Source organism: Paramisgurnus dabryanus, chromosome 4, assembly GCF_030506205.2.
Source record: "Paramisgurnus dabryanus chromosome 4, PD_genome_1.1, whole genome shotgun sequence".
Lineage (NCBI taxonomy): Eukaryota > Metazoa > Chordata > Actinopteri > Cypriniformes > Cobitidae > Paramisgurnus > Paramisgurnus dabryanus.
Genome location: NC_133340.1, coordinates 4,387,280 through 4,414,667, shown reverse-complemented (window position 1 = coordinate 4,414,667; position 27,388 = coordinate 4,387,280). Strand labels below are relative to the sequence as shown.

General features: G+C 36.1%; 1 protein-coding gene across 1 annotated transcript in view; it reads left to right on the top strand.

The window, feature by feature from the left end:
- Positions 1-463: 463 nt before the first annotated feature.
- Positions 464-27,388, top strand: part of LOC135746722 (uncharacterized) — a 36,921-nt gene continuing 9,996 nt past the window's right edge. Inside the window, exons 1-8 of the mRNA XM_065265386.2 lie at positions 464-582; positions 15,171-15,224; positions 15,317-15,364; positions 15,494-15,564; positions 17,770-17,825; positions 18,573-18,625; positions 18,709-19,332; positions 19,434-19,526. Of these exons, the coding sequence (XP_065121458.1) occupies positions 15,194-15,224; positions 15,317-15,364; positions 15,494-15,564; positions 17,770-17,825; positions 18,573-18,625; positions 18,709-19,332; positions 19,434-19,526 (976 nt within the window). The 5' untranslated portion in view covers positions 464-582; positions 15,171-15,193. The remainder of the gene's footprint in view (positions 583-15,170; positions 15,225-15,316; positions 15,365-15,493; positions 15,565-17,769; positions 17,826-18,572; positions 18,626-18,708; positions 19,333-19,433; positions 19,527-27,388) is intronic.

The window sequence follows — 27,388 nt, the reverse complement described above, 5'->3', positions numbered from 1 at the left end:
TTGCAAATTAAAGCAAGTTGGTCTCTTAAATGGCTGTAAAAATGTGGGCTGTCTTTGGACTTCTGAAAAAGAATAAAGGAAAAATAGAAAATGTATTTAAAAACTTTAGTCATAGCTAATGTAGGTCTTGAACATGACCATCATTTAACCAGCACTCACCAGCATAAATCATTTTTTTCCAGTAGAGAGACAGGACACAGCACATAGCAGATAGCAGTTGCACAGCATTTTTCACGGTTTATTACGCAGACCACAAAAAAGCAAATGCCAGGAACCTCAGCTTAGCTTCCTTAAAGTAAACATGAATAACTATACAAGGATGCAATGTTGAAATTCAGGTTGTCATCTATGATTTTAGACACGTGTTTGACATTACAAAGACGGCAAAGTGCAGCTCCACCCTTTACGGCAGAAATGAAAACTACAATGCTACAAAGTTTCATTTGTTTTGACGTATACCGAAAGAAAAACCTGGCAAATTTTCACGCAAAAAATGAAAAAGTGGATAACCCTTAAATCAAACAATGACCTGTCTCCATTGGATCTATGGTAGCCTACAAAACAGAGACAAAGGACAAATAGGTAAGGATATGTGGTTGTTAAATGATTTAGATATTATGTTACCATAATTATTATTTTTTTATTTAACTATTTAGCCTAATCATCAACTATCAACATTTACAAGTTTTTAATACTATAGCACTATGTTATAATATTATTAGATACTTATATTTAATTAACATCTAAGATTAAAGCGCAGAAGATGCATGTGCAGTGTTCTGGATCTAGCACAGCCATAACATAATACAATAATATTCATTTACAGCTGTGTTACTTAACTGATTGTTAAGCTTTAATGAAGAAAATTCATTTTTTTAGGTTAGATCCTCTGAAAGTGTAGCATTTGTGTTGTTTTGCTGCAGGTGCCATAATGGTTCCTAAGTGATTAGGATTTGCATGTGTAAATAGGCCTGCAGATATATTTTCAGCACTGTAGACTTCCCTTTACAGGTTTAAGCATTGGTACCAGTGGGCTTTTAAAATGGTTTAATTGTGTTGTTTATTGTAGTATTTATTTACAGTACAGTATGTCATTCAAACTAGTATCTCATTTAAACACACCTTAATCATATGTTTCTAATAATAGGGGTCATCCGGGTTAAGTGCTCCCTCAAGGTCAAATTAGATTGTTTTGTGTGATCCCCAAGCATTATTGTGGTTTTAGTATATAAGCAGTACACATCTTAGAGCAATATATTGCAGATATATAACACTTTACAATAAGGCTGTATTTGTTAACAATTAGTTATATGAACTATCAATGAACAATACGTCTACAGCATTTATTAATCTTTGTTCATTTTAATTTCGGCATTTACTAATACATTTTTAAAATCAAACATTGTAATTTTTAACATTAGTTGATGCATTATGAACTACTATGAATACTGACATAAACTATCATTAACAAGAATTAGTATATCTTGAAAAACAATATTAGTTTTTAGTAAATGCATTTAGTAATGTTTACTAATACAATTTTATAGTAAAGTGTTACCTTATTTTTTTAACATTGCAAAATTATTGAATACACCTATACGTGCAGGAAATCTGCTAACATTTTATCATTACTATTACACCCAATTTCTTTACTAATAGCTTTTATACACAACAGGACATTTCACACTTACAAGACTCTTTAAAGTCACGTGGATTAGTAGTACAAGTTACAGTATAGATATTTTTTACAGTATGAAGGCCGCATAGACTCTGAAACGATTGCATCACAGGCACTTCAGCTCTGTTTCTGTGATGCAAGGTCAGTGCTGTAGCCTGTTAAGGCTTAAAGCACTTAAAGATTAGTGCTGCAAACACCCAGGTCAAGTATATATTGTGGTTAACCAAACTTAGCAGTTATGAGTCTGTATGTGTCGAATGTAGCATCATTTACATATATATATATCGCAACCCTGTATCACAAAATGATGTACCTATAGTCACGTAAATTTGTGAGTCTTTTGCGTGACACTGACACGGTTTTCTGTGTTTTTGCGTGAACATGTCACGTATTTTTTACTCTTTTGTCCTATTTTCAAGTCATTGATGCTTCGGTTTAGGGTTAGTGTTGTTTGAGTTAGGATGTCACTTTAAGTATTGGTTTATACCTTTTTTCATTATTTAATTTTTATAATTATTTATATTTTATAATTTTTAAACCATTGTCGCCTGGCATTAGGGTTAGAGTTGGGTCTGGGTAAGAATGTCATTTTATTTAAATCTAACCCTAAACCGAAGTGACAATGGTAAGAAAATAGGACAAAACAGTTGAGTACCAAATACGTGACAATGACATGTACACAGAAATATGTGACATGTTCACGCAAAAAGGCGGAAAATCGTGTCCGTGTCAGGCGAAAGACTCACAAATTTATGTGAATATAGGTACTTAATTTCGTGATACTGGATTGATATATCTATATATCTAGTTTGTACATTCATATATGGTTCAAACTGTGTGATTAAGTTGAGGCACTAAGGGTGTTTTCACACCTAGTTCGTTTAAGCCCTCCAAACACTCTCAGAGCAGTTCAGGGTGTATATGTGAACAAACAAGTGATCTCAGACCCCCCTAAAAGGACCCAAAAGCACACCGAATGGGCGTCAGAAGCAAATGAAAAGTGGGTTGGTCTCCACGAGCTGCCTTTAAGAACAGCAAGTTAAGTTTGTTTACCGTTAATTATTAAGACTAAATGGGCAGGCAAACTCGTGAAACAGTGAAAGTAAAACAATCCGCCAAAATATGGTTTTACACGTCTATAGAAAATATACTATAAATAAAGCAGTTGTTAATTTTCCTAATGCATGGTTGTTTGACCTTTACTTCTGTTTAAAACATTATACATTTCGCAAAGGAGGTTGTTCAGCACTTTGTTCGAAGAGCAACTCAGCGACACCCCCCTCCGCAAATTTTTTTTAAAGCTGAAACAAAGCTGAAGCAAAGGTTGGGGATCCCTGCTCTAGTGAAATGGATTTTGACTAACAGCGCTTTGATAAGTGAACGGACAAATGCGCTAAATTAAAGAAAAAGTGGGTGGGTCCATTATCATTGGTCTTAAAAAGTGGGTGGGTCCTGTCCCACCCACGTATAATGGTTCCGATGCCCATGTGAGTACGGTTCGTTTTTGGGTTCTTTTGTGGTTTAATTTCTTTTTGAGATGTGAAATCAATGAGGTCCCGGTCCGCTTCACGTGTCTTTTTGACATTGTATCAAAAGGCACAGAAAGCAGGGGTTTGAGTTCTTATGAAGTTGTGATGTAAACAAGAAAGGGTCTGAGATCAATTCAGTTCTGAAAAGGACCAAAAAAAGAACTGGGTCCTCTTTTGAGTCCACTATATTGTGAACACCAAAAGGACTGAGGTCACATTCGGCTAGTTCCTTTTCTGGTTCACTTTAAGTGAACTGGGTTTGGTTCTTTAAAAATAAACTATATGTGAAAACACCCTAAATCGCATATTCATAGATCCACATATACTAAATGAAGCAAGGGTTACAGATATTTTAAAGCATGAAGAAACTTTTATATATGCTATTATGATGCTCAAAGATAAGTTTTGATTACAGGGAGACTTTAATATCTTACAAAGATTCAGTGGCATGAACTTTGCAAATTTTGGCACATTCAAAACTATGACTAGTTCTTCGTAGGTGCATGGGTGCATTAAAACAAGCTACCTGATTGCAACCTGTGCTTTGTACAAAGTTTGGCTTTAGTAAACAGTTATTTACAATGGACATGGTGTGCAGTATGCATCAAGTGGCTGAGACAAAATATTGCCTCAAATTTTTCTCAGCACTAAGTACATTTGACTCTTTTTTAAAAACACAGTAAAGCACAGCAACTACAACTACTTGTGACAAATTGTACACCACTCAATATTTTTAGAGCTTATTTTTTAAAGTTTAATTTCTGTACATATTGAACACTTCTACCTTTATTGTGCAGAGAAAATGAAGAGTTTGGTTCCAAAACGCAATAAATCCATTTTGACAAATTTCGGTAAAAATATGTTTTCTATACCAAGAAAGCGACAAGATGAAAACCACTATTTTCTGTTACAAACTTTCACATAGCATCTTTAGGTTATAAAAACATAAAAAAATTCAAATCCAGAACTTGATTTTCAAAGATTTATTATAAAAACTGATTATTTTTTTCCACAAAATGCAATAAATCCATGACAAGTTTTTTTCAAAATGCTATAAATCTATTCAATCATGTATAAATGTGCATTCATCTTTGCCATTTTATATTCATTAAGTTGACTAGTGGTATACACTGATAAAAAAATAAACATTAATGGAATTAAGCAAAACACTTACTTTGTCATATTAAGAACACTGTCATTGCTACGGTTATACTTGACGTCGTCGCTTGACATTTTTCACAGAGATCAGCTGTAAAATGTTATGGAAAGTTTTTCATAAGATCCCCTGGGGTCAATGTGTTAGCATGACAGACGCTTGATGCTGTCGGGAGAACAAGCACCCATCTCCGAGGGGCCTCTCGCGTAAATTATTAGATGTTGATGGCTTACGTTTCTTTCCCGTTACAGAAAACCATCACAGGTTTATCAATGCCATTAAAGTAATATTTTGTTTTTGTTTGTTTGTTGATCAAGAAGTACAAAATAGATGAGGAGATACAAACTAAGATTCCTTGTTCTCAACGCGCCGCCATTGCGTGGAATGGTGCGCTGTAATTTGTGGAGCGGATTTATTGCATTCTGTAGAAAAGGGGAGTGGCGTTTATTGCGTTTTGGGAAAAAAGGGAGAAAAGATGACAGAATAACTGGATTTTGTGTAAAATTAAGAATTTACTTTTAAATACTGACCTGATATAATACTGATTCTGGCAGTATTTGAAAGTTTCAATGCGGACAGTGGACAGGACCCCACAGCTTGAGAGTAGAGAATGCTGCCTATCTTTCCAAGATTTTAATAAATCATTTTATTTACTTGTCGGTTTATTTCCATCATTTAAATTTGGTTGGGTGGTTTAGAAGACATTTTTCTTTGGTTTTACAAAGAACACAATATCTGACTTTGCAGGGACTTACATTTCTTTGTCTTATTTTGAGTTTTTTTTTATTTTAAGTTATCTTAAAGTCATCTTATTTTCACTTGGAAGTCTTTAAAACGTCTCTATCAGAGCCAAAACTGTATCTTTTTTTTCCTCTTTTACTAGAGTCAGAGTCAGGGTAGCTTTATTGTCATTTTAACCATATACAGCTCAGAAATGTTTTCTCCAAGGCAAAGGTGTGACATAAGACAAAGACAAGACAAGACAAGACAAGACAAGACAAGACAAGACAAGACAAGACAAGACAAACACATTATTAAATTATCTGAAATAGACAAAAACATTTAATTAAGATAAGAACTAAACCTTAGAGAAATACATTATACACAGATTATAAACAAGACTACATTAAAGTGCAAATGTTCAAACATGACCCTTTAGCCTGAATTCCAATGCTTTTCCCAGTTCCTCTACTACGCTAGTCTTTATACATATTTGTACATTGTACATTTTACAAGAACTGTGATTTGAAAAGAATCGAAACTATAGAAAAACCAGCTTGTTCAGTATGCTTTGCCTTTGTTACATTCTATTTTAAATATGATTTGCCTTAGTCTATAACCTTTCTGAATATTGTCTAAAGTTCAAGTGAACAAATAAAGCTATAAAATACAATTTCCTATACAGTCAGAACAAAAGAAATTGTCTTTAGTTGTCACTAGGGTAGTATACTAGGATATCTTTGTGAGGTGAAAAACTTTTTGCCCAGAAAGTGCTTTGAAATACTACATGCATTTTTTTCTTTTGTGACTGGATTACTGTAACTCACTTTACTATGGCTTGCCGGCAGGGGTTAAATTGGGATTTGTTATGTGGGGGGGCTGTGCGGGGAGGCGTACTTCGAGGGGTAAGATGTTTAATACTGATGACAGCAAAGCCACTGGTGTGTTTCAATGACATTCTGGACCTCTGATAGGATTTGATAAGTTTCAGCTTTAAAGCTGTGCCAGAGGTTGACCACAAATATTTTAAAAAGAGCATCTGAATTTTAAATGATGCAAATCTATGAGTTTGACACCCTATATCCATTTGTTCCACATGTCATTATGCACAATTGATCACATTTTACAGGAAGTTAAAAGAATTAACCTCCTTGAATAATTCTAGCCATAAGATACCACAAAAGACTCTTACATGTCTTATAAATTAGCCATAGAGATTCCCTATGCAGGTCAGCAGCTAAAACAATCATATAGTTAGGTTTGATTTGTGTAATCAAAATACATTATTTTATTAAACTATGCCTATACAATGAGTTATATCCAGTGTTATCCAGTTAACATACTGTAATTAAATGAGTGACAAATACTTTAATCCTTTACACGTTTCTAGTCTTCTATTAAGTTTTCTCGACGTGGGCACCATTCTTACCTCTCTCTCTCTCTCTCTCTCTCTCGCTCTCTCCTCTACAATGTCAAATTATCCTGTGTGAGAGCGCGTTCTTGCAGTTCTGAGTTTTTTCGCTTGAGTTGCATAACTTGCGCGAAGACGCGTTTAAAGGGGAAGGCGCGTGTTTTCGCGGCAATTGCGCCGCCCAATTCGCGTCATTTGCATCGCCCTGTGCGAGGACGCGCCTGGTTGCGTCTTTGCATTGACTTTGTATGTAATCTACTCGCGCAAATCGTTAAACTTGCGTTGGTGAGTATGCCCTATAATGAATGGAAACGCATTATTCCCTTTCACGTCAGTGCACACATACCAGCGCAGCGAGTGCACGCGCACCAGCGCAGCAGGTACACTGGCAAGAGCAGAGCGAGACCTTCAGCCTATGTGCCGGGGCTTAGCCCCGGACGGCCCCGGCCCAATTTAAACCCTGCTTGCCGGTCTCATCTATACATCGACTTCAGCTGGCGAAAAATACAGCCACCCGCTCACTTTACGCGCAGTCGCAAATGGGTTCATATTACACCTATCCTACGGTCGCTTCATTGGCTACCTTTGCAATATCGCATTGAGTTTAAGATTTTGCTATTTGTGTATAAAGCTGTTAATTGTTTTGTTCCTCAATATCTTTCTGAGTTGTTAACTGTCCATTCCTAGAACTCGACTGAAATGCAAAGTTGCTGGTTCTAAATTATGCAACGTTTACCTCTAGGCTACCTATCAGATCTACTCCTCCTACAGTGTCTGAATTCAAATTTCTGTTAACTCATCTCTTCTCATGTGCCTTCGATGACACAAGATAAGATGGACTACATAGTTGTGTTAAAAAACTGTGTATTTGTTGTTAATGCTGTAATTGGACTTTTGTTTTTCTGTGCAGCACTTTGCTTAACAACAGTTTTTTTAAATGTGTTTAACAAATAAATTGTACATTGAACAAAATACATTTTAAAACGATACTGTAATATACGTTGTAAAACAATTGTCGAACTGGTCATAATATTTGTTTTTATAGTGGGGCTCAATTAAAGGTGCAGTATGTAGATTTTAGTGGCATCTAGTGGTGAAGTTGCGTATTGCACCCCAACCCTGAAGCACATAGAGAAGCTATGGTAGCCGTCACAGGACAAACATGTCATCATTTGAGACAACAAAGTGACAAACACGCTCTATAGGACAGTTTGTCCGTTTAGGGCTACTGTAGAAATATGAAGGCATGGCGGCTTCCATGTAAGGGGACCCGCGGTGTGTGTAGATAAAAACATCTTAATCTAAGGTTAATAAAACAACACAGTTTGTATTGTAATGTCTTTTTACAACACTCAAAACACAGTTATCTATATATTATATTGCATTGCTGTCTAAAGATCCTTCTAAAATTTACATACTGCATCTTTAAGTCACTTTTTGTCTAGCCATCCAATCACAATAGAGGAAAGGCTACTACACTGACCAATCAGAACATCCTACCTTTACTACTGAACAGCAACATAAAAGTTAATATAAAAACAGAGTTATTATAGTATAAACGTATTTTAAGATGCTTCAGAAACTCATTAACAGTTCCTAAAAATACACTATTTGACCTACAATTAATTATAAATAATGAACAAAACAAAAATCCTGCCAGCTGGCCTACTGTTAATGTTGATGAATAATAATGTTGCCGTAATAATGTTGTTAGAATTCCTAAGCTTTGACTACTGTTAAACACATGGGTGTCTACACACGACTACACAAGATAAGAGAATGCGTTTTTCTAATGAAACCTTTAAAGCTCCCGTTCTTTCTGTGTTTTTGAAGCTTTGATTGTGTTTATAGTTTGCAATATAACATGTATTCATGTTTCACGTGTAAAAAAACGCTATATTTTTCACACAATTTACTTATCTGTATAGCGCTGTTTTCACTGTCCTCAAAACAGGCTGATGTCTTCTTTGTTCTATGAAGTCCCTCCTTCAGAAATACGTAACGAGTTCTGATTGTGTAGTTTGTTTAGTGTGTTGTGATTCGATAGCAGCTTAGCTTAGCAGAGCCGATTGAGCCAAAGCTGATGACTGCCGTATTCCTGTGGGCGGAGTTTAGTCAAAAAACTGTTCTAGTGACGTCATTAAAGCAGGAAATAGAGGGTTGTAGTCCAAACCGTCAGTTCGCTGTAGGCTTTGAAAGAGGAATTCTATTAAAGAAAATATATTGCCTGGCAGTGAACTTTGAGCTTTATCATTTTACAGGTATTATTTATGCTTTTATAGCAACATAACACACTAGTGTTTTAAAAATGGGATCAGGAAGAACGAGGCACATTACATTGCTTAAAAAGATGTTATTTTGTGTATTTGTTGTAATACAATGTGTTCACGTGGTTTATGGTTCAAAAAACAAATTTTTGTTGAAATACTGTACAAAGCTAGCCTGGCTAATACAAGACCAGTCTCATAGAGAATAAGAAGTGGTCTGGGGACCATACGCTCATTTTCTCGTATTTGAGGTGTGGTTTACGAATGCCCAGAGCCGTTTACTGGGCGCTACAAATGTTTATCAAATGCGTCTGTACGTAGCTCTTAGCCAATCGTTTCAATATACCAGATGACATATGTAGAGCGACATAAATTCAAACGTAAACAGCTTTTATCGGTACGTTTTCACAGCTGAAAGCTATGCAACTAAACTGGTAGCTGTATATTGTATTTGAAAAGCAACACAATTTAGTGGCACTGTGACAACCACAGTACACGCATAATGACAATAATAATAAATACCACTTACCATTTATAAGTTAAATGTACTTCGTCTACGACGATGCCTAGCAGGTTGGTCCTATCTTGGATATGAAATTGTTTAACGACAAAAGTTGCTCTTTTTGTATATAAACTTGCGTTCAAAACTCCTTAGAACACTATCTAGGCTGAATTGAAAAGTAACTTCACGTCTGATGCCGTGTTGGATAAACAAAACTGCTTTGGTGTGTCGCATAGATGTCGTCCTCATCTTGCTGCCCCCTCCCTGTTCTTGATTGGTTCCCTATTTCAGGGACAGATAAGGTTCATAGTTTCCATGCTAGACTTGCAGCGTGAATAAATTTGCGGACAAGGCAGAATGGGGAAACCTAGGCTAGTACAAAGCTCATTTCTTCCGAGAAAGCGCGGTGGGCTCCTATTAGCCAGCTCTCCAGTCTATTGTGATTGTCCGGATACCTCAAGTGAGTGACGGAAATGTGGTGCTTCTTACCATATTGGGAAGATCAGCTCCCAACAGGACATATCGTCTTTACTACCTTATCAATACAAGTACTAATCTGATTCAGAAAATGCAAATGACCAAGCTGATCAATCAACTTTGCCAGCGCAGCTTGAGCAAAATGTGACACATTGGTAAGGTAAGGATACTAAAACATAAAACCATGTCTGCATTTATGATCGTAGAAACGACAAACGACAAGCGCTGCTCAATAATTTGTGTCATCGTAGAACGTGACTTCGGGAAATCATGAAACGGAAAATAGGGGCTCTTTAGCAATTACCATACAATAGTTATAACCCTTAAACAACTCCATTAACGACAAAACTGTACCTTCTTTTACCTCTTTTACTAGAGTCAGGGTGGCTTTATTGTCATTTTAACCATATATTATACACTACACGAGACTACATAAAGTCCACATGTGCAAACAGCATTTGTAACAGTAACAATCACGACAATGATAACTAGGCATAATAGTGGACAATGAAGTAACATTAAAGGCAACATTAAAGACAAAGTTTCCCTTTATTCCACAGCATAGAAATGTTGAACAGTTTTCACATGTGCTTTGGGACATCCAAAGTGGCATTTTGGGGGTAAATAGCACATCTACGGCTTTAATGGTTAAATTGATGGTAGTTGTTCAATCTCAGATGTACAAAACCCTTTGGCCTGAATTTCATTGTAGGGTGGGTTGTTTTCTCTTTATTAGCTTTTTCATGGTTCTTTACAAGAGCCTTTTCAAGTCGCTCAGTTTGCTACTATGCTAGTTTTCACACATATCTGCCTTACTACATTTTACAATGCCTGGGATTTAAAAAGCATTAAAAAACCAGCCTGTCCAGTAAAGCTGCACTGTTTAAACGGATGTGTTGAAAACAAAACAATCAATGCTATTTTTGGTACAACACACTAAGGGCCAGATTTCCAAAATAGTGCAATATGCGGGTTATTTACCAAAAATGTACGTAGCTCTGCGTAGCCAGACATGTACCTCTGCAAAATTGTAACAACTGCCTCTCCCAAATGACACACTTCATGTGGACTTTCGCTCTTGTGGCCTTAAATTGCGCATACTCGCTTAGTCTATGAGTTCGTAAGTCCCATCTGTCAATTTTATGCTTCGAAGTGTGCTTATCAGTGCCCCTTTTGCCCCCTTGATGCGGTCTTCGGCGAACCCAGCACTGCAGCAGGCTTTGCACACTTTACCAACCCAGAAGTCCTTGCGAAAGAGTCATCAGACCAATCAGACGATGGAAGGGAGGAGTTCACACTGACGGGCAACTTCTCTACCTATTTCCGGCGTGACGCTCAAATCTGTCCCAAAATACGACTCCGGTGCACCCACGTGGACTCGCATCAAGGGTCCCCAAAGTCTGCACTACATGATGTCATCAAAGTGTGGTCTCTGAGAAGGACCACAAGTCCGGAGTGTGCCATTTGGGACAGGGCCAACACATCCATTCTATGCGGAGTCCTTTTAACTCCAACACCTAAAATACATATCAGCTGTAGCGCTACAAAAAAAAAAAAAAAAAAAAAAAAAACGGGCCCTTGGAAGTGTAACATGGGCAGAGCGAGGACCCAACATTCACAAAACATTATCCCACTACCTCTGGATAACTTATGATTCACTACATGCTCGTGTCATTTACATTATACAGTATGCACAAGTGCAGATTGCCAACAAAACAGACATTTGATACTGTTTTACTTACAGACTGTGACTTGTTTTATCACCAGGACAGTGTTAAACATACACACAATTCTTCTTTGGGAATATAAACAAGCTTAAATTTCCCTCACAACACTCTTCTTTGGTGAAGTTAATTTTGTGTCAGCTCTTGATTGGTGTGTGTGTGTGCGCAATTCCGGGTGAAGTGCCCATATAAAGACTTCCACTGTACTTCCAGCACTTATCCGGTTTTTACATTTGACATTTCCTTTGGTGTGTAAGTGTGTATAAGTACATGTTAATGATATGCAAACGGTACAAACCCCCGCAAGTTATCGTCTCCAACGTAAAAAATTTTTCTTGGACTACAACAAACACACGGATTGTAGGCAACAGTTTACTTCCTGGGATTGGTGATGTACTGACATTATCTTAATACCTCTCGCTTCTGACTGTAGGTCAACTCCTGTTGGCATTGCATTTGTGAACGAATCTGTCAGTGGCGGCTACTGGTCTGTCAAAGAGGGGAAGCTCATTTTCAGCCTACATCATAAAATTGTCCATTTATTTAAAAGTAAATTCTGCCCTACGTTCCTTTTCAAGAAAATGGTCTGTGACCCTGGTTTTACTACAGTAACCTTTTTTTTTGTTGTTGTTGTTGTAACTGTAGTAAAACCATGGTTAATTTTCGTAAGGGCACACAGCTTTCCCCTGTAACCCTGCAATTCCTGATCTGAATACAGGACTTGAAGTTCTGACCTCAGTCTCCCTAAATCAAAGTGATGGCCATAACTTTTCAGGACACTTTGGAAGGCCTCCTCTGGAAATACCTGTCTCCATGTCGTCAAATTTCCCTGGATTGACTAATTCTTAAGAATTAACCTTAAGAATATAAGAAATTATTGTTTCCATGTATAATTTGATTGTGTGAAATGTATGAGGAAAATCAAGCAATTTCACCAAGCAAAAATCAAGAAATAGGTTGTAGCAGTTTTTATTTTGACTATACTTGAGAAATCCGCGATGGAACTGCGCGAATAGCTTCGGCGATTCCTTATAGGACAAAATCGCTGTCAGTCAAAAGGAGATGCAGGCAGTTTAACAGACCTTCCAATCATCAAGCAGAAGCCCGGCTTCCAGGCCAGCCCACTCCTCATTCACCTCCAGAGAAGCTGAGCTTCCATGGGCGGGACATAATCGCAGCATTTATCCAATGTCCGTCTAGTTTCGAAGCGCTGAAAAAAAACTGTTCAAAGCAGCCCCATTGAAGTCAATGGAAGCTGGGCTTCAACAGGGAAATGCACTGACTGTGACGCTACGGGAATTTATGAGAAGGAGATCGAGTCAGCCGGCCTGCTGTATGTAACTGATTCTAAATGAACTCGTCTTTGAGATTAACGTTTTCTAACGTATTTTTAGTCAATAAAATGTTAATACAATAGTACATATTTGACCATTCATTTTTTGACATTATAGGGGAAGCCGAGCTTCCCTTGTAGTCTTAAAGAAATCGCCACTGGAATCTGTCAAACATTGTAAAGACCACCACATTTCCGGCTGACGTCAGAGATATTTAGGCCAATCACAATGTACAGATTAGCTGGTCAATCAGGGACACAGATCTTTTCAAAACAAAATTTTTTACCAAATCAGTGCGTTTAGGGAGAGAGAGAAATCTGAAGCTGCAAAAATGTACAGTATATGGAAAATAATGTGTTTTTTAACCATAAACCACGCAAACACATTGTATTATCGTTTTTTAGCAATGAAATAGGTGCCCTTTAAACTGTGTTCTTTCTTAATTTGACTGACTGAGTTTGTGACGTTGGCAGTGGTAGTTCCCCTAGACAGCTTTTTAACATCTCTGCAAGACGAGATTGAGAAAGGACATTGGGAGTGGATTACTATTTGTGGTTAATTTGTAGTGTCCAGAAGAACCACCAGGAAACTTACACCATCATATGTCCCCAGATCTCACTTTAAGAACCCCTGTCCTCAATACCTAGTTCTGAACTGCACTGCACTGCACTGCATCCACATTTAATTGTGCTTTCTCAAAATTTTTACAAAAGCTGTCACTTTTCAAGCAAGCAATTTTTCAGAAACAAAGAGACCATGCATTGCAATGGTTTATTAACCTGGAAACCTCTTACCATATGGACGTGTAGCCCTGTCACAAGGGTTGTTCGAAGGGAAATTTCGGCCAAAAATATTATTAAACCCATGATTTACTCACCCCCAAGCTGTCCGAGTTGCAAATGTCCATCGTTTTTCAGACAAACACATTTTTGGATATTTTAGATAATGTTTTAGATCTTTCAATTGATTAAATGTAATGTTACGGGGTCCACGACCTTCAAGTCCAAAAAAAGTGGTCTTCTGAGGGTAATCTACGCTGTGTTGTTGTAGAAATATCCATATTTAAAACTTTATTAACGTAAATAAATACCTTCCGGTAGCGCCGCCATCTTAGTTGCGTCCTCATTCAGGATGAGAGCTTACGCAGCCTACGGAGGCTACTCTGCTGCTGCTCTGTGCCCCCGCCCTCCGAATTTGTCATACGTCACTAAGAAAAGTGCGTACACTACGCTAATACTCTCTGCTGAATACAGAGGAGACTAAGATGACGGCGCTACCGGAAGGTAGTTATTTTCATTAATAAAGTTTTAAATATGGATATTTCTACAACAACACATGGATTACCCTCAGAAGACCTTTGTTTATCATCCTGGAGCCATTTGGATTTATTTTGTGAAGGATGGATGCACTTTTTTTGGACTTGAAGGTCGTGGACCCCGTAACATTACATTTAATCAACTGAAAGATCTAAAACATTTTCTAAAATATCCGAAAATGTGTTTGTATGAAAAACGATGGACATATGTAACTCGGACAGCTTGGGGGTGAGTAAATCATGGGTTTAATATCATTTTTGGCCGAACTATCCCTTTAATGCATTTTAAAAATATTTATTGAAAGCTACTTCTTTACATATTATTTACATAGCATTATCATAATATGCTGTATATTAATATATTGGGAAAAAGCTGTTATATGTGAAATCAGATAATGTGTTGCATATCTGCAGTGATTGACTGTGAGATTGGTAGTTGAATCAGGCTTCTCCTATCAATCCATTGAATCTTCGACTATTCGGGGTCACCCCTAATATATAGTTGTAAACAAGAGAGCAACTTCATTGACAACAGAAAGTGGCTTTTGAACTAAGCAAGAAGCTATTGCAGTGTTTATTCATATATATTACATCAGTAGTTCTCAACTTTATTCCTGGAGGCCCGCTGCTCTGCACATTTTGTATGTCTCCCTTATTTAACACACCTGATTCAAATCATCAGCTCATTAGCAGAGCTCTCCGTAAACTGAACTGAGGCCGGTGGATAAGAGAGACATACAAAATGTGCAGAGCAGTGGGCCTCCAGGAACAGAGTTGAGAAACACTGTATTACATTACACAGCTTCAAAACATGTAAAACATGTAGCCTAGAAATCTTAATTAGTACTTTAAATCAAAATGACTTGTTAAACCAATCTGATCATACATCACAATTAAAGGCTGCAAAATATTTTTTACAGTGTTATCTGTATCTAAATATTAGGACCTTTTAAAAAAGTACCATCTTTAGACAGCTTTTGTGTCTTTTCTATGACAGTGTGGTTAAGCTGTTCTTAACCACCAAATTGTTTAAAGTGCTTTCAATGTTTATTTGCAGGACAGAAGGAGACATAAAGGACGATGTCCTTGGTGGTTCTCTTGATTTTCTTTGGTAAATATCTATTCAATGTTCCTATTTATGTGCAAGTTAACACTGTTAACATTTAGACACCTGTTAAAACTCAATTAAACCTCTTTCATCAGGATTGTTGGGGCAAACTTGTGAAAATCTGAATAATGTGTCTTGCTCAGGTAAAAGCTAAATATTTGTTTGTTCCCACAGTGGATAAAAAGTCAAACATTAAATGAAAATAAATAAAATCACTCTTATTTCAAAAGCATAATTAATACCTTGTTTCTTGTTCCCTCTTTTCACTTTAGCATCATCAACCGTTACACCACATAATGTGTCTGCATCAAACTCAACCGTTATGGAAAAGGCTCAGACGATTGTAAGGCCATAGCACACTTAATAATTTGACATTGACGACTCAATAAAAATTATTTTGCTATTAAATTGCTGTGTAAACAGCTTTATGTATAACTTTGGTGGTGTGTATTCAGGCAGTTATTAAAGGATTCCTCCACTTTCTTAAAAAAATCCCAATAATTTACTCGCCCCCATGTCTTCCAAAATGTTTATGTCTTTCTTTGTTCAGTCAAGAAGAGAGTAAGTTTTCTGAGGAAAACATTCCAGGATTTTTCTCATTTTAATAGACTTTATTGGACGCCAACAGTTTACAGTTTAAAAGCAGTTTAAAATTGCACTTTCAATGCAGCTTCAAAGAACTCTAAACAATCCCAAACAAGATATAAGGGTCTTATCTAGCAAACGATTGTCATTTTTGGCAAGAAAAATATGTACTTTTAAACCACAACTTTTCGGGCTCTATCATACACCCGGCACAATGCAGCACAATGCGCGACGCAAGGGTCTTTTGCTAGTTTCGCAATTATCATTTTTACGTTTAGCGCCACGTTATTTAAAAAGCATATGCATTTGCGCCCAATTTTGCGCCCATGGGCGTTCTGGTCTGAAAATGAGGTGTATTTAGGTGCATTGTTGGTGCGTTGCTATTTTGAGGCAACTAAAAATAGACTACGCCTTTGACCAACAAAAACCAGGTCTAAGTCTAAAGTCAATGGCGCAATATTGTATGTAATGTAATGAGTGCAATATGCGCCTACAAACGGGACAAACGAAGCCATTTAGTTATCATGGATGCGCAGCAGAACACAACCCTTTTTAAAATATGAAAAATTAAAGGACTAAAATGTAAAAGATTATTATTGAGTCTCTTGGACATAAATGAGCACCAATTACGAGACGTTAGAAGGCGTAAATACCTGCTTCACCTGTAGCCTGGTACTATAAGTAAATAAATGCTTTGCTTTAAATAAATGCATCTATTTTTATGTTTTTTTTTTTATGCTACCCCAAGGATTTATTGTATATGATGACTCTGTACCTGTGGAAATGGTGAGATAAGAAACATTTTTAAATAATGCTTTAAAAAAAAAACATGGAGCTGAAGTGCTGAGTGCTGAAATGGCTCTCCGCATGTTTGTAAATTCTTTATCTCCTGTTTGTTACAAATAAAGTATTTTAGAGTACAAACCATTTCTTGCATATTTGCAAATTAATTATGAGATTACAATGATTATGTAGGATACATTTACAGCAATTAAAAGCCTGCTATTTTTACTTCCATGACTGAAATCCAAAAAATTCAAAGTTTTTTAGTTTACAATTTCTGCTTTCTAAATAGGGATTTGGCATGGCGCCAGGCGCAACTTGCTTTTAAAGGGGATTAGAGCTGAGACTCTTATTGGTTTATTGCATGTTACGCCCAAAACACACACATTACTCATTACGAAAATAGGAACAACCCTTTTAGGCTGTGCACTTGGCACATCAATTTTTTTCCTGTCGTTAAATTAGCAAAAGTGGATTCGGACATGCCCATTTAGACCGTGCGCTGTGCGCTTTAGACAATGCACTTAGATCATTAAAATAGGGCCCTTCGTTTTGCACCAGCCATGTGACGCTCCAGTGCGACCTCACGTATATGCATAAGCATTACGTATGTACTATGTACATTTGCGGACCATTTTAAAACAATAAACTGATGCAAAGACATAAATTAATATCATTCCACATACAACAACATTTGAACGGTCCTCTTACACCACACTTGTAAACACTGGGGAGGTAGTTTCGCATACATCATGCGTGACCTTTTGACGTGCATATATTGTATTTTTCTTGCCAAAAATGACAATTGTTTTTCTAGATAAGACCTTTTGCCTTGTTTGGGATTGTTTAGAGTCCTTGAAACTGCAATTATACACTGTAAACTGTTGGGGTCCAATAAAGTCTTTTAAATTGAGAAAAATCCTGTAATGTTTTTCTTAAAAAATGTAATTTCTTCTTGACTGAACAAAGAAAGGCATCAACATTTCGGATGCCAAGAGGGTGAGTACATTTTCAAGATTTTTTTAAGAAAATTAAGTAATCCTTTAAGGTGACTGTGTTGATTGTTTACTAAAAATAAAAATGACCACATCACAACTGCAACTGTGCAAAACTTTGTAGCATATTATGTATGGATTTCTAATGTGATCTCTCTGATCTGGATGTGTCTTTGTTTCTATAGAACAGTGTACTGCGACAGTGGCCAGCTGCTAATCGTACAGAGACCAAAGTTATTAGGTAAGTGTGAAAATGTACTGTATACAAATACATAACAGGGGTCCAAAAATCCAATTAAAATGATTGTAATTACGCTGTACTTTTATATTATTACTTCCTTAGTAAATTAACCATTTGTTTTGTTTTGTTTTATTAAATATACTGTAATAAGGTAACATGAACTAACACCGAACAATATGTACAGTATTCTTACAGCATGTTTTAAAGGGATAGTTCACCCAAAATTGAAACTTCTGTTCATCATTTACTCATCTCCAGGTTGTTTTAACCCTGTATGAGTTTCTTTATTCTAATGAACACAAATGCAGATGTTTTGATTAATGATGGTAAGCACACAGTTGACGATACCCACTGACATTCATAGTAGCATAAACAAATATTATGGAAGTGACTGTGTGCTTACCATCATTTAGCAAAATATCTTCTTTTGTGTTTAACAGAACAAAGAAACTTATACTGTTTAGAACAACATGAGGATGAGAAAATAATGACAGAAGTTTCATTTTTTTTTTGGTGAACTTTCTCTTTAAGACATGCTGTAATACGACTTTTTTAAAAGATAAAATCAGTATACAGATTTTTTTATGTAAACGTGGTTTAAATATAAAAAAATTCTAATTCAGAACAATAAATTATAATATATACTAAACACTGCTGTCTACTGATTCAACGTCTATGTTAAAATTGAATGTATGTAATGTATAGATACTGTAATTATATAATTTGTATGATGATCTTATCTTTCAGGAGGGGGCCATATGTTTTTGCAAGACAGTACTGGTATCCCAGTTTAGAAATAGGTAATGAATCAATATAAATATTTATACTGTTGTTTTAATTTTGCCTAAAGTAAAAAAATGATATTTATTAATTTATTTTGCAGCTCTTAAAAGACCACAACCCACATCACCTGCGTTTACAATGGCCATAACACCAACATTATCAAATACAGCACAGCCATCAAACATCATACCAACAAACACAACCAAAAAGAAAACTACCTCGAGACAAATATCACCAACTACAGAGCCAACAACATCAACAGTGCCACCAACAATCATCACTCCAATAACAACAGACTTACAACAACAAACTACTGAATCAGGACAACTAACAATTGCAACAAATTCCGGACTTTCAACAAACACCTCAAGTCAACAAACAGGCATCACATCAAAGCACACAATGACACCTCCATTAACCAGTACCCCACAAGCAACTACATTAACGGAGCAAATAAACAACACAACAAAGCTGACAACAACTACCTATATACAAAAACCGGAGATTACAGAATCAGTGGGTACAGCTACTAGTGTACAAGAAACAACTATACCGGGTGACACAACTGATGAAAAAACATGGAGTGCAGTTTCATCTACAAATCTGCCAACTACAACTGGAAAAATAAAATTCACACCAGCATCACCGGACACAGCATTTGCTCAGACATCTTCAGTGGAATCAGGAACCACAAAATTGGCAACAACCGCAATACCCGAAACAGGTTTAAAACACTGCTGTACTAACCAACCATTAATGCATTTTGTTTATTTTAATTACCAACATTTATCTTTCTATGTCATATTTTATACATCAAATGCACAGGTACAACAGTTGAAGGACCAGTCAAACCAACATCACCGGTCTCCACAGCAACTGGAACAACAAAAAGGCCGACAACTGCATTGCCCAAAACAGGTTTGGGAAACATATAGCTGTATTTCTTCTCCCCATTGTTACAAACTAAAATAGCACTGCATTGTGTAGCGATACAGGTAAATCCAGGCAAAAATAAACACACAATGCAGGGCAACATGGCCAAAAACAGACATGGTAAATAATAAAGTAACTTGTAATGTTAAACCTACCGTGGGTCTGAAATCATGTACGGTGACAATATATACTAAATTTTCTTACTTTACCATTAAAACATTATGATCTATGCGAGTGCAGTATTATTGGGACATAACTTAATACATTCGCCATGGTTGCATCATGTAACATATACGTTTGTAGACAGCAAATAAGATTTATAGGTGCTGTTAAACACGTATAATTTAACAACAAGTAGAACATTTGTCCTTACCTATATCACTTAAACAGGTTACAGTTTAAAACATTATATTTTTTTCTGTTAACTTTTTTAATTAAGCAGCTTCTCATCTTCCATGGCCTCACTTGATAAAAAAGTGTCCATCCGATGCATACTATAGACAATATATAATATTTACAGAAACTAAACAGTAGACCATTCTGGTATTGTTTCAGACATACTACTTATTTCGATGTAGGCAATTTCCAATCGTTTCTGCATTCTAAAAATGTTGGGTTGTTTCAACCTAAATGGTAGGTTGTTTGAACCCATAGTTGTGTAACAACAACTCAGCATAATCAAACAGTTTTGTTTTTCCATATTTGACCCAACTATGGGTTGAATTACCAACCAAGCATTTTTTAAAGTGTAATGCAGGACAGCAGGGGTCTCATTTATAAAGGGTGCGTACGCACGCAAATGTTGTGATCTATAAAAACAAACTTGATAGGAGAATAGGGTTGCAGGGTGGGATCTGAGGATGATTCATGTAGGCACACTTGCAGGTGACCTGTACTTATAAAGGGAACATTTTTTTGTTTTATAAGTCTTAATGATTTTTGCAGTATGCCATTTTTGGCCTTCGTGCGGACGTAGACTTTTGGTAAGGATCCTACGCACAGTTTTATAAATAAGACCCCAGGTCAATATACACCAGTTAATGAGGCAGAGATGCGCCCCCATGTGGTTAGAGGATAGAGGTGCATGTGCAGATAAAACAACTGCAGCATTCATTTGCATTATGTACACTTTTTTCCCAGTAACGCCTCACTGCAGAACTACAGCCATTAGACAGGGAAACAGGTTTCCCTCGCAGAAGGTTTACTCTTCTTACAAATGTGCTAATAAATATATCAAATAAATATGTTGTGTCTAAAGATTTACTTGTTTGTGTATATATACACACTAATTGCAGTGTAACAATTAGTTATAATTGCAAAAATGCTGGTTCATCTGGTATAGCAAAGTATAAAGTGAGAGGAGTTGGATCTGGATCCAGCCTCGCCCGATGGATGTCTGTTCTGCAGTGAGCACCATCTCTTTTTTATACACAAGACAGCAGCAGGCAAGGTCGCCCTCGTGTGTTTAGATGATGGAGGCACATGTGACTTTGTTTGACTAACTAATCATGGTGTGCCTTTAGCGACCAAGCGTTGTCTAGCAAACATGAAGTCTTAATAATCCAATTTAATTTATATATGAATTTAAATATTAAAGTTATATTATGCTGGTAGCAGGAGCCATCAGAGTTAGATAAATAACCAGAATCACTTTTTTGATTCTGTTTTTAAGGTTTTTGTTGCAAAATCACATGGAGAATGTGACCTGGCAGTTGCTTATATAAGAAAGACTAGTTAGAAATGGTGGACATCAGTTCTTATATACTTTATCACAAACACATAGATACTGCAAAACCTGAAGTAGTTACAAATAGATAGAAGAAAGAGTAGCAATAGTATGTGCACATGTACAGATGTATCACGTAAAAATGTAGAGCATGTGTGAAGACGAGGAAGTGATCTCCTTATTCCACAGCTATCTCAATAAGTCTTTGAATTGTATGGGATACTGTCATTATTGTGAAGGAATTTTGTTAGAGATTGTGTTCATAACAATTATCAAAACATACACAAAGTTTAAAATTAGTACAAAAAAACGTTTTTTTTTTCTATATATATAAATTGGGTAAGTGGCAATTAATGTAATCGCGTTTTACAGATTTACCTCATCAGGAACACATTTCATCAGGAAAACCTTATTAAGAACATGTTTTTAGATAACTTGTCAATAGTGTGAAAAGAGTTAAGTTAGTAAAGTTAGTTTAAGTTAGTTTAGTTTGTTTAGTTTGTTAACTTAGTTTAGTTAGTAAAGTCAGCTAAGTTAAGTTCGTTGGTTTAGTTTAGTAAGGTTAAGTTAGTTAAGTTAAATCTAATAATAGTTAATTCATCATTTCATACAGAAAACATCACACAGGGCCGGCGCTACCAAAAGGCAAAGTAGGCAAATGCCTAGGGCTTCAAGCTTGGAGGGGGGCCTTTGATAAGCCTATGATAAGCAAACTCATCTGTATGATTTCATGATTTAAACTAACTAAATCTAATGATTAAACTAACCAAACCAATTTAACTTAGCTTATCTTTATGCAACTTAACTAAACTAGTAGCTAAACTGACTTAACCTTACGTAACTTACCAAACTAAACTAATCAAACTAAGTTGACTAACCCTAATCTAACCCTAACTAATTCAACTAACTTTAACTTAACTAACTAAACCTAACTAAACTAACAAAACAAACTTAACCAAACTAAACTAAATTAACTAACTAAACTAAACTAAACTAAACTAAACCTAACAGACATACAAAACTAAACTAACTTAACCTAACTTAAACTTACTAAACTTACTAAACTAACTAAACTTACTAAACTAAACCTAGCTAAACCTAACTAAACTAACTAACTAACTAAACTGACTTAAACTAACTAAACCTAACTTATCTAACAAACTAACTGAACTAACTAAATTAACTTAACTTAACTTAACTTAACTAATTTAACTAACCAAACTAACTAAACTAACTTAACATAACTAAACTTATTTAAACTATCTAAACTGACTAAACTAACTTAACTAACTAAACTAATTTAAACATACTAAACTAACTAAACTAACCAGACTAATTTAACTTAGCTTATCTTTACACAACTTTTAATTTTTAATCATTAGATTTAGTTAGTTTAAATCATGAAATCATACAGATGAGTTTGCGTATCATAGCCTTATCAAAGACCCCCCTCCAATCTTGAAGCCCTAGGCATTTGACTACTTTGCCTATTGGTAGCGCTAGCCCTGCGTGGTGTTTTCTGTATGAAATGATGAATTAACTCAGTACTATTCACAGTAAAAAGTGAAATACCACTTGTATTTATGTTATTCCCATTTATGGAATAGTCTGTTGTTATTCCATTTATGACATAACAACAATTTTGTTCACAGAATAAATTATTAATAGCTGATTACTGACATAACATTTCTACAGTGGGATTTATATCTTTAAGTTTGCATTCTAGTACAATTTTTGTGCCACTTGGTGTCAGTATAAGTCCAAGACAAATGCAATGATGGCAAGAAAGAATTCATGAGTTCACACATGTTAGACAGTTGTTGGTTGTTCATGGTACATAGTGTTCTCTATTAATATACAGTATAGTGATTGTTTTAAATCAGGTTTCCTGAAAAGTCTTGCCACTCCACCCATTTAGTATTGTTCAGACAAATACTTTGCCGTCTTGTCATGTTGAACCGCTCCAACAAGCAGATCAATGTTTTAGAAAGCAGCACATTGCCAGGGTTTACAGTCTTTGATGAGTTTCCTTTGAAAGTGACGTACTTGTAGTTATTTCTGCAGATTATAAAGACGTACTTAAAATATAAAGGGCTGACATATGACTACGCTGCTACATTGTTAAACAAAATAAAAAGAATCTGTTTGACATGATGCTTATTGTATTTACAATGCCTGTTGAGGTCATGACAGCAGTTCAGTCTACTCACACATTAGTTACAACAGATGTAGTGACAAACCTATTAACCAAAGTGTCTGGTTATCCAACACAATGTCCAAAAGCAACTAGAGTGTTAGAAGACTCCTCAATTTCTATGCCATCATCTCCTACAATGACAAAAGAGATATCAACAATAGGGGAAGTATCGGCTATTGCACTGAGTACCAGAGCTGTGACACAAGACACAGCAAAAAAATAAATAAAATCAACAACTAATCCATGAAATAACGTGCATCTTGTCAAAATAAGTGCCTGCTACACATGCGTCAAAAGGGTTTATGAAAAAAGAAATGCTTACGTTCACAAAATACTTGCAACACACTCACTAAACAGTAAACTCTGATTACACATGAGATTAAGCGAGTATCTAGCAAACGCGAGCGTCACTTTTATCATAAACACTTTAGACGAGTATGCAGCAGACACTTATTTTGACAAGAAGCATGACGCATAAAGGTTCACGACACGCCGAACACATACTTTGACATGACGAACCACACACATGACGGGCTAAATACATGTTGTTTTGATTTGATTTGAATTTATTTAATTGTATCAAGCACAATGTCTTACACATAACCACAAAAAGACATCAAATACAGTTGAGGATAAAAACACAATAAAGTCCGAGACTTATGGCGCTTTTCCATTGCATAGTACCCCACGGTTTAGTTTAGTTTGGGTCGGGTCAGCTCACCTCACTTTGGCGTGGTTAGCTTTTCCATCGAGTTTAGTATCACTTCGGAGTGGAAAGGAATTATAGGCGTGTCGTTATATTTGCGCTGCCTGCTGTGACATCATACACGTGAGAGCGTTGTTGTACATTCCCATACATTCATTTATTTCTCAGTCAGCCACAAAATTAAAATTGGCCACCACAAATAGATGTTTGCACATCGCGTTTATAACTACCTCTGTCTCACATGACAGTTTCTGTTCAAACACCCGACCCGTGGCGTCAGTCGACGGCGCTCCGCTGAGCCTCATTCAAGTTGCATTTAAGCATATATAATGCGGATGTGCACGTCGCGAATGTGCCGCCACAAACTGCAAGTCTGGAAAAAACTGTTATGGTGTCCCAGATTCTCAACTTAGAGAATGTTTTTCATCGCTAAAAGGGTGTTTGGAAACTTATAGCAGAACACAGATAACAACATGTTTGCTTGAGACAGCGCAAGCTAGCAGTAAGCTAAAGCTAATATTTACATTATAGCGATGACGTGACGATTCTCTCAGACCAATCAGTGATCTACAGTGTTTTCGCGTCACGTTTGGTATCAGCTCGGGTCGCTTGGAACCCCAGCCGAGGTGATACGAAAAAAATGACGGGTACTACGTACTACACCCAATGGAAAAGCTCCCAAAAGTAAGCTGACCCGACCCAAACTAAACTAAACCGTGGGGTACTATGCAATGGAAAAGCGCCATTATTTCCATTTTTGTTAACTTAGTTTGGTTAGTTAAGTCAGCTAAGTTAAGTTAGTTGGTTTAGTTTAGTTTAATAAGGTTAAGTTAGTTAAGTTAGTTAAGTTAAATCTAATCATAGTTAATTCATCATTTCATACAGAAAACACCACACAGGGCTGAAGCTACCAATAGGCAAAGTAGGCAAATGCCTAGGGCTTCAAGCTTGGAGGGGGGCCTTTGATAAGCCTATGATAAGCAAACTCATCTGTATGATTTCATGATTTAAACTAACTAAATCTAATGATTAAACTAACCAAACCAATTTAACTTAGCTTATCTTTATGCAACTTAACTAAACTAGTAGCAATACTAACTTAACCATACGTAACTTACCAAACGAAACTAATCAAACTAAGTTGACTAACCCTAACCTAACCCTAACTAATTCAACTAACTTTAACTTAACTAACTTAACTAACTAAACCTAACTAAACTAACAAAACAAACTTAACCAAACTAAACTAAATTAACTAACTAAACTAAACTAAACTAAACTAAACTAAACCTAACAGACATACAAAACCTAACTAAACTAACTTAACCTAACTTAAACTAACTAAACTTACTAAACTCACTAAACTTACTAAACTAAACCTAGCTAAACCTAACTAAACTAACTAACTAAACTGACTTAAACTAACTAAACCTAACTTATCTTAATTACATGTTGTTTTGATTTGATTTGATTTGAATTTATTTAATTGTATCAAGCACAATGTCTTACACATAACCACAAAAAAGACATCAAATACAATTGAGGATAAAAACACAATAAAGTCTGAGACTTATTTCCATTGTGGTCCTCAGGACAAAAAACATAAACAATAACAAAACATAAAAACAAATTCTCATTTATAAATAGAAAATAAAATAAGTCACTGTCCGCCACTGGTATATACATACTATAGATAGTCATTGGCATAAAGAATGTTTTTGAAAGAAGCACATAGCCAGGGGAGTTTCCCTGCAAATGACGTACTTATAGATCTTTCTACAGATTATAAAGACATACTTTAAATATAAAGGGCTGACATATGACTACCCAGCTACATTGTTTGACGTGATGCTTATTGTATTTACAGTGCCTGTTGAGGTCATGACAGCAGTTCAGTCTACTCACACATTAGTTACAACAGATGCAAACCTACTAACCAAAGTATCTGGTTATCCAACACAAAGTGCAAAAGCAACTACAGTATTAGACGACTCTTCAATTCCTATGCCATCATTTTCTATAATGACAGTAGAGATATCAACAATAGGGCTAGCATCAGCTATTGCAATGAGTACCAGAGCTGTGACAAAAGACACACAAAAAAATGAAATAAAATCAACAACTAATCCAGCAGTAACAGAGGCAACTTTAACTATTGCTGATGCAGCTGCACAAACATCCATAACTACACTTACACATGTGGAAGCACCACTAATCACAAAATATGAAACCTCAGTAGTCGCAGGTGTGTCAGGGACTAAAAATAACATCTAAAACATCTACAATCTTAACAATGATAACATCACCACAAACAAAAATTAAAACTGAACTTTAAGTAACATTAAATGAAGTCTAGCATATGACAACAGGTTTGACATATTATGCTCATTCACTAATTTCTCAACTAATTCTTGTAATATTACCCTTCACCTTCAGTATCTGCCTTGCCTCCTATTGATGTTAGAAGCTAGAGCAGATAATGCAAAATATTTATAGACAGTTTCAGCGGTAACAACGTAAACAATGTTTTAAAAGCAGCACAGAGCCAGGGTTAACTGTCTTTAGGGAGTTTCCCTGCAAATGACGTACTTTATTTCTTTCTGCAGATTATAAAGACGTACTTAAAATATAAAGGGCTGACATATGACTACCCAGCTACATTGTTACACAAAATAAAAATACTCCTTAAGACTCCTCAATTCCTATGCCATTATCTCCTACAATGACAGTAGAGATATCAACAATAGGAGAAGTATCAGCTATTGCACTGAGTACCAGAACTGTGACACAAAACACAGCTGAAAATGAAATGAAATCAACAACTAATCCAGCAGTAACAGAGGCAACTTCAACTTTTGCTGATGAGGCTTCACAAACATCCATAACTACACTAACACCTGCAGAAACACCAACTGTGCCACTAATCACAAAATCTGCAACTAAAACCTCAGCATCCGCAGGAGTGTCATGGGCTAAAATAACCAACATGATCTGAAAAATGCAGAAATCTGTGAGAATGCCACCGAAATTAGCAAAAAAGTCTGTGACTATCCCATGGATCTCCGCATTTTTTGTGGCTCCACAACGGACTTTCTTTTTTGTGGCATTCTCACGGATTGGTTACTCAACTGCTTTTTCCTATTTTCAAACCTTTGTTGCTTCGGTTTAGGGTTAGATTTGGTGTTTGCGTTAATATTTCACTTTAAGTATTGGTTTAT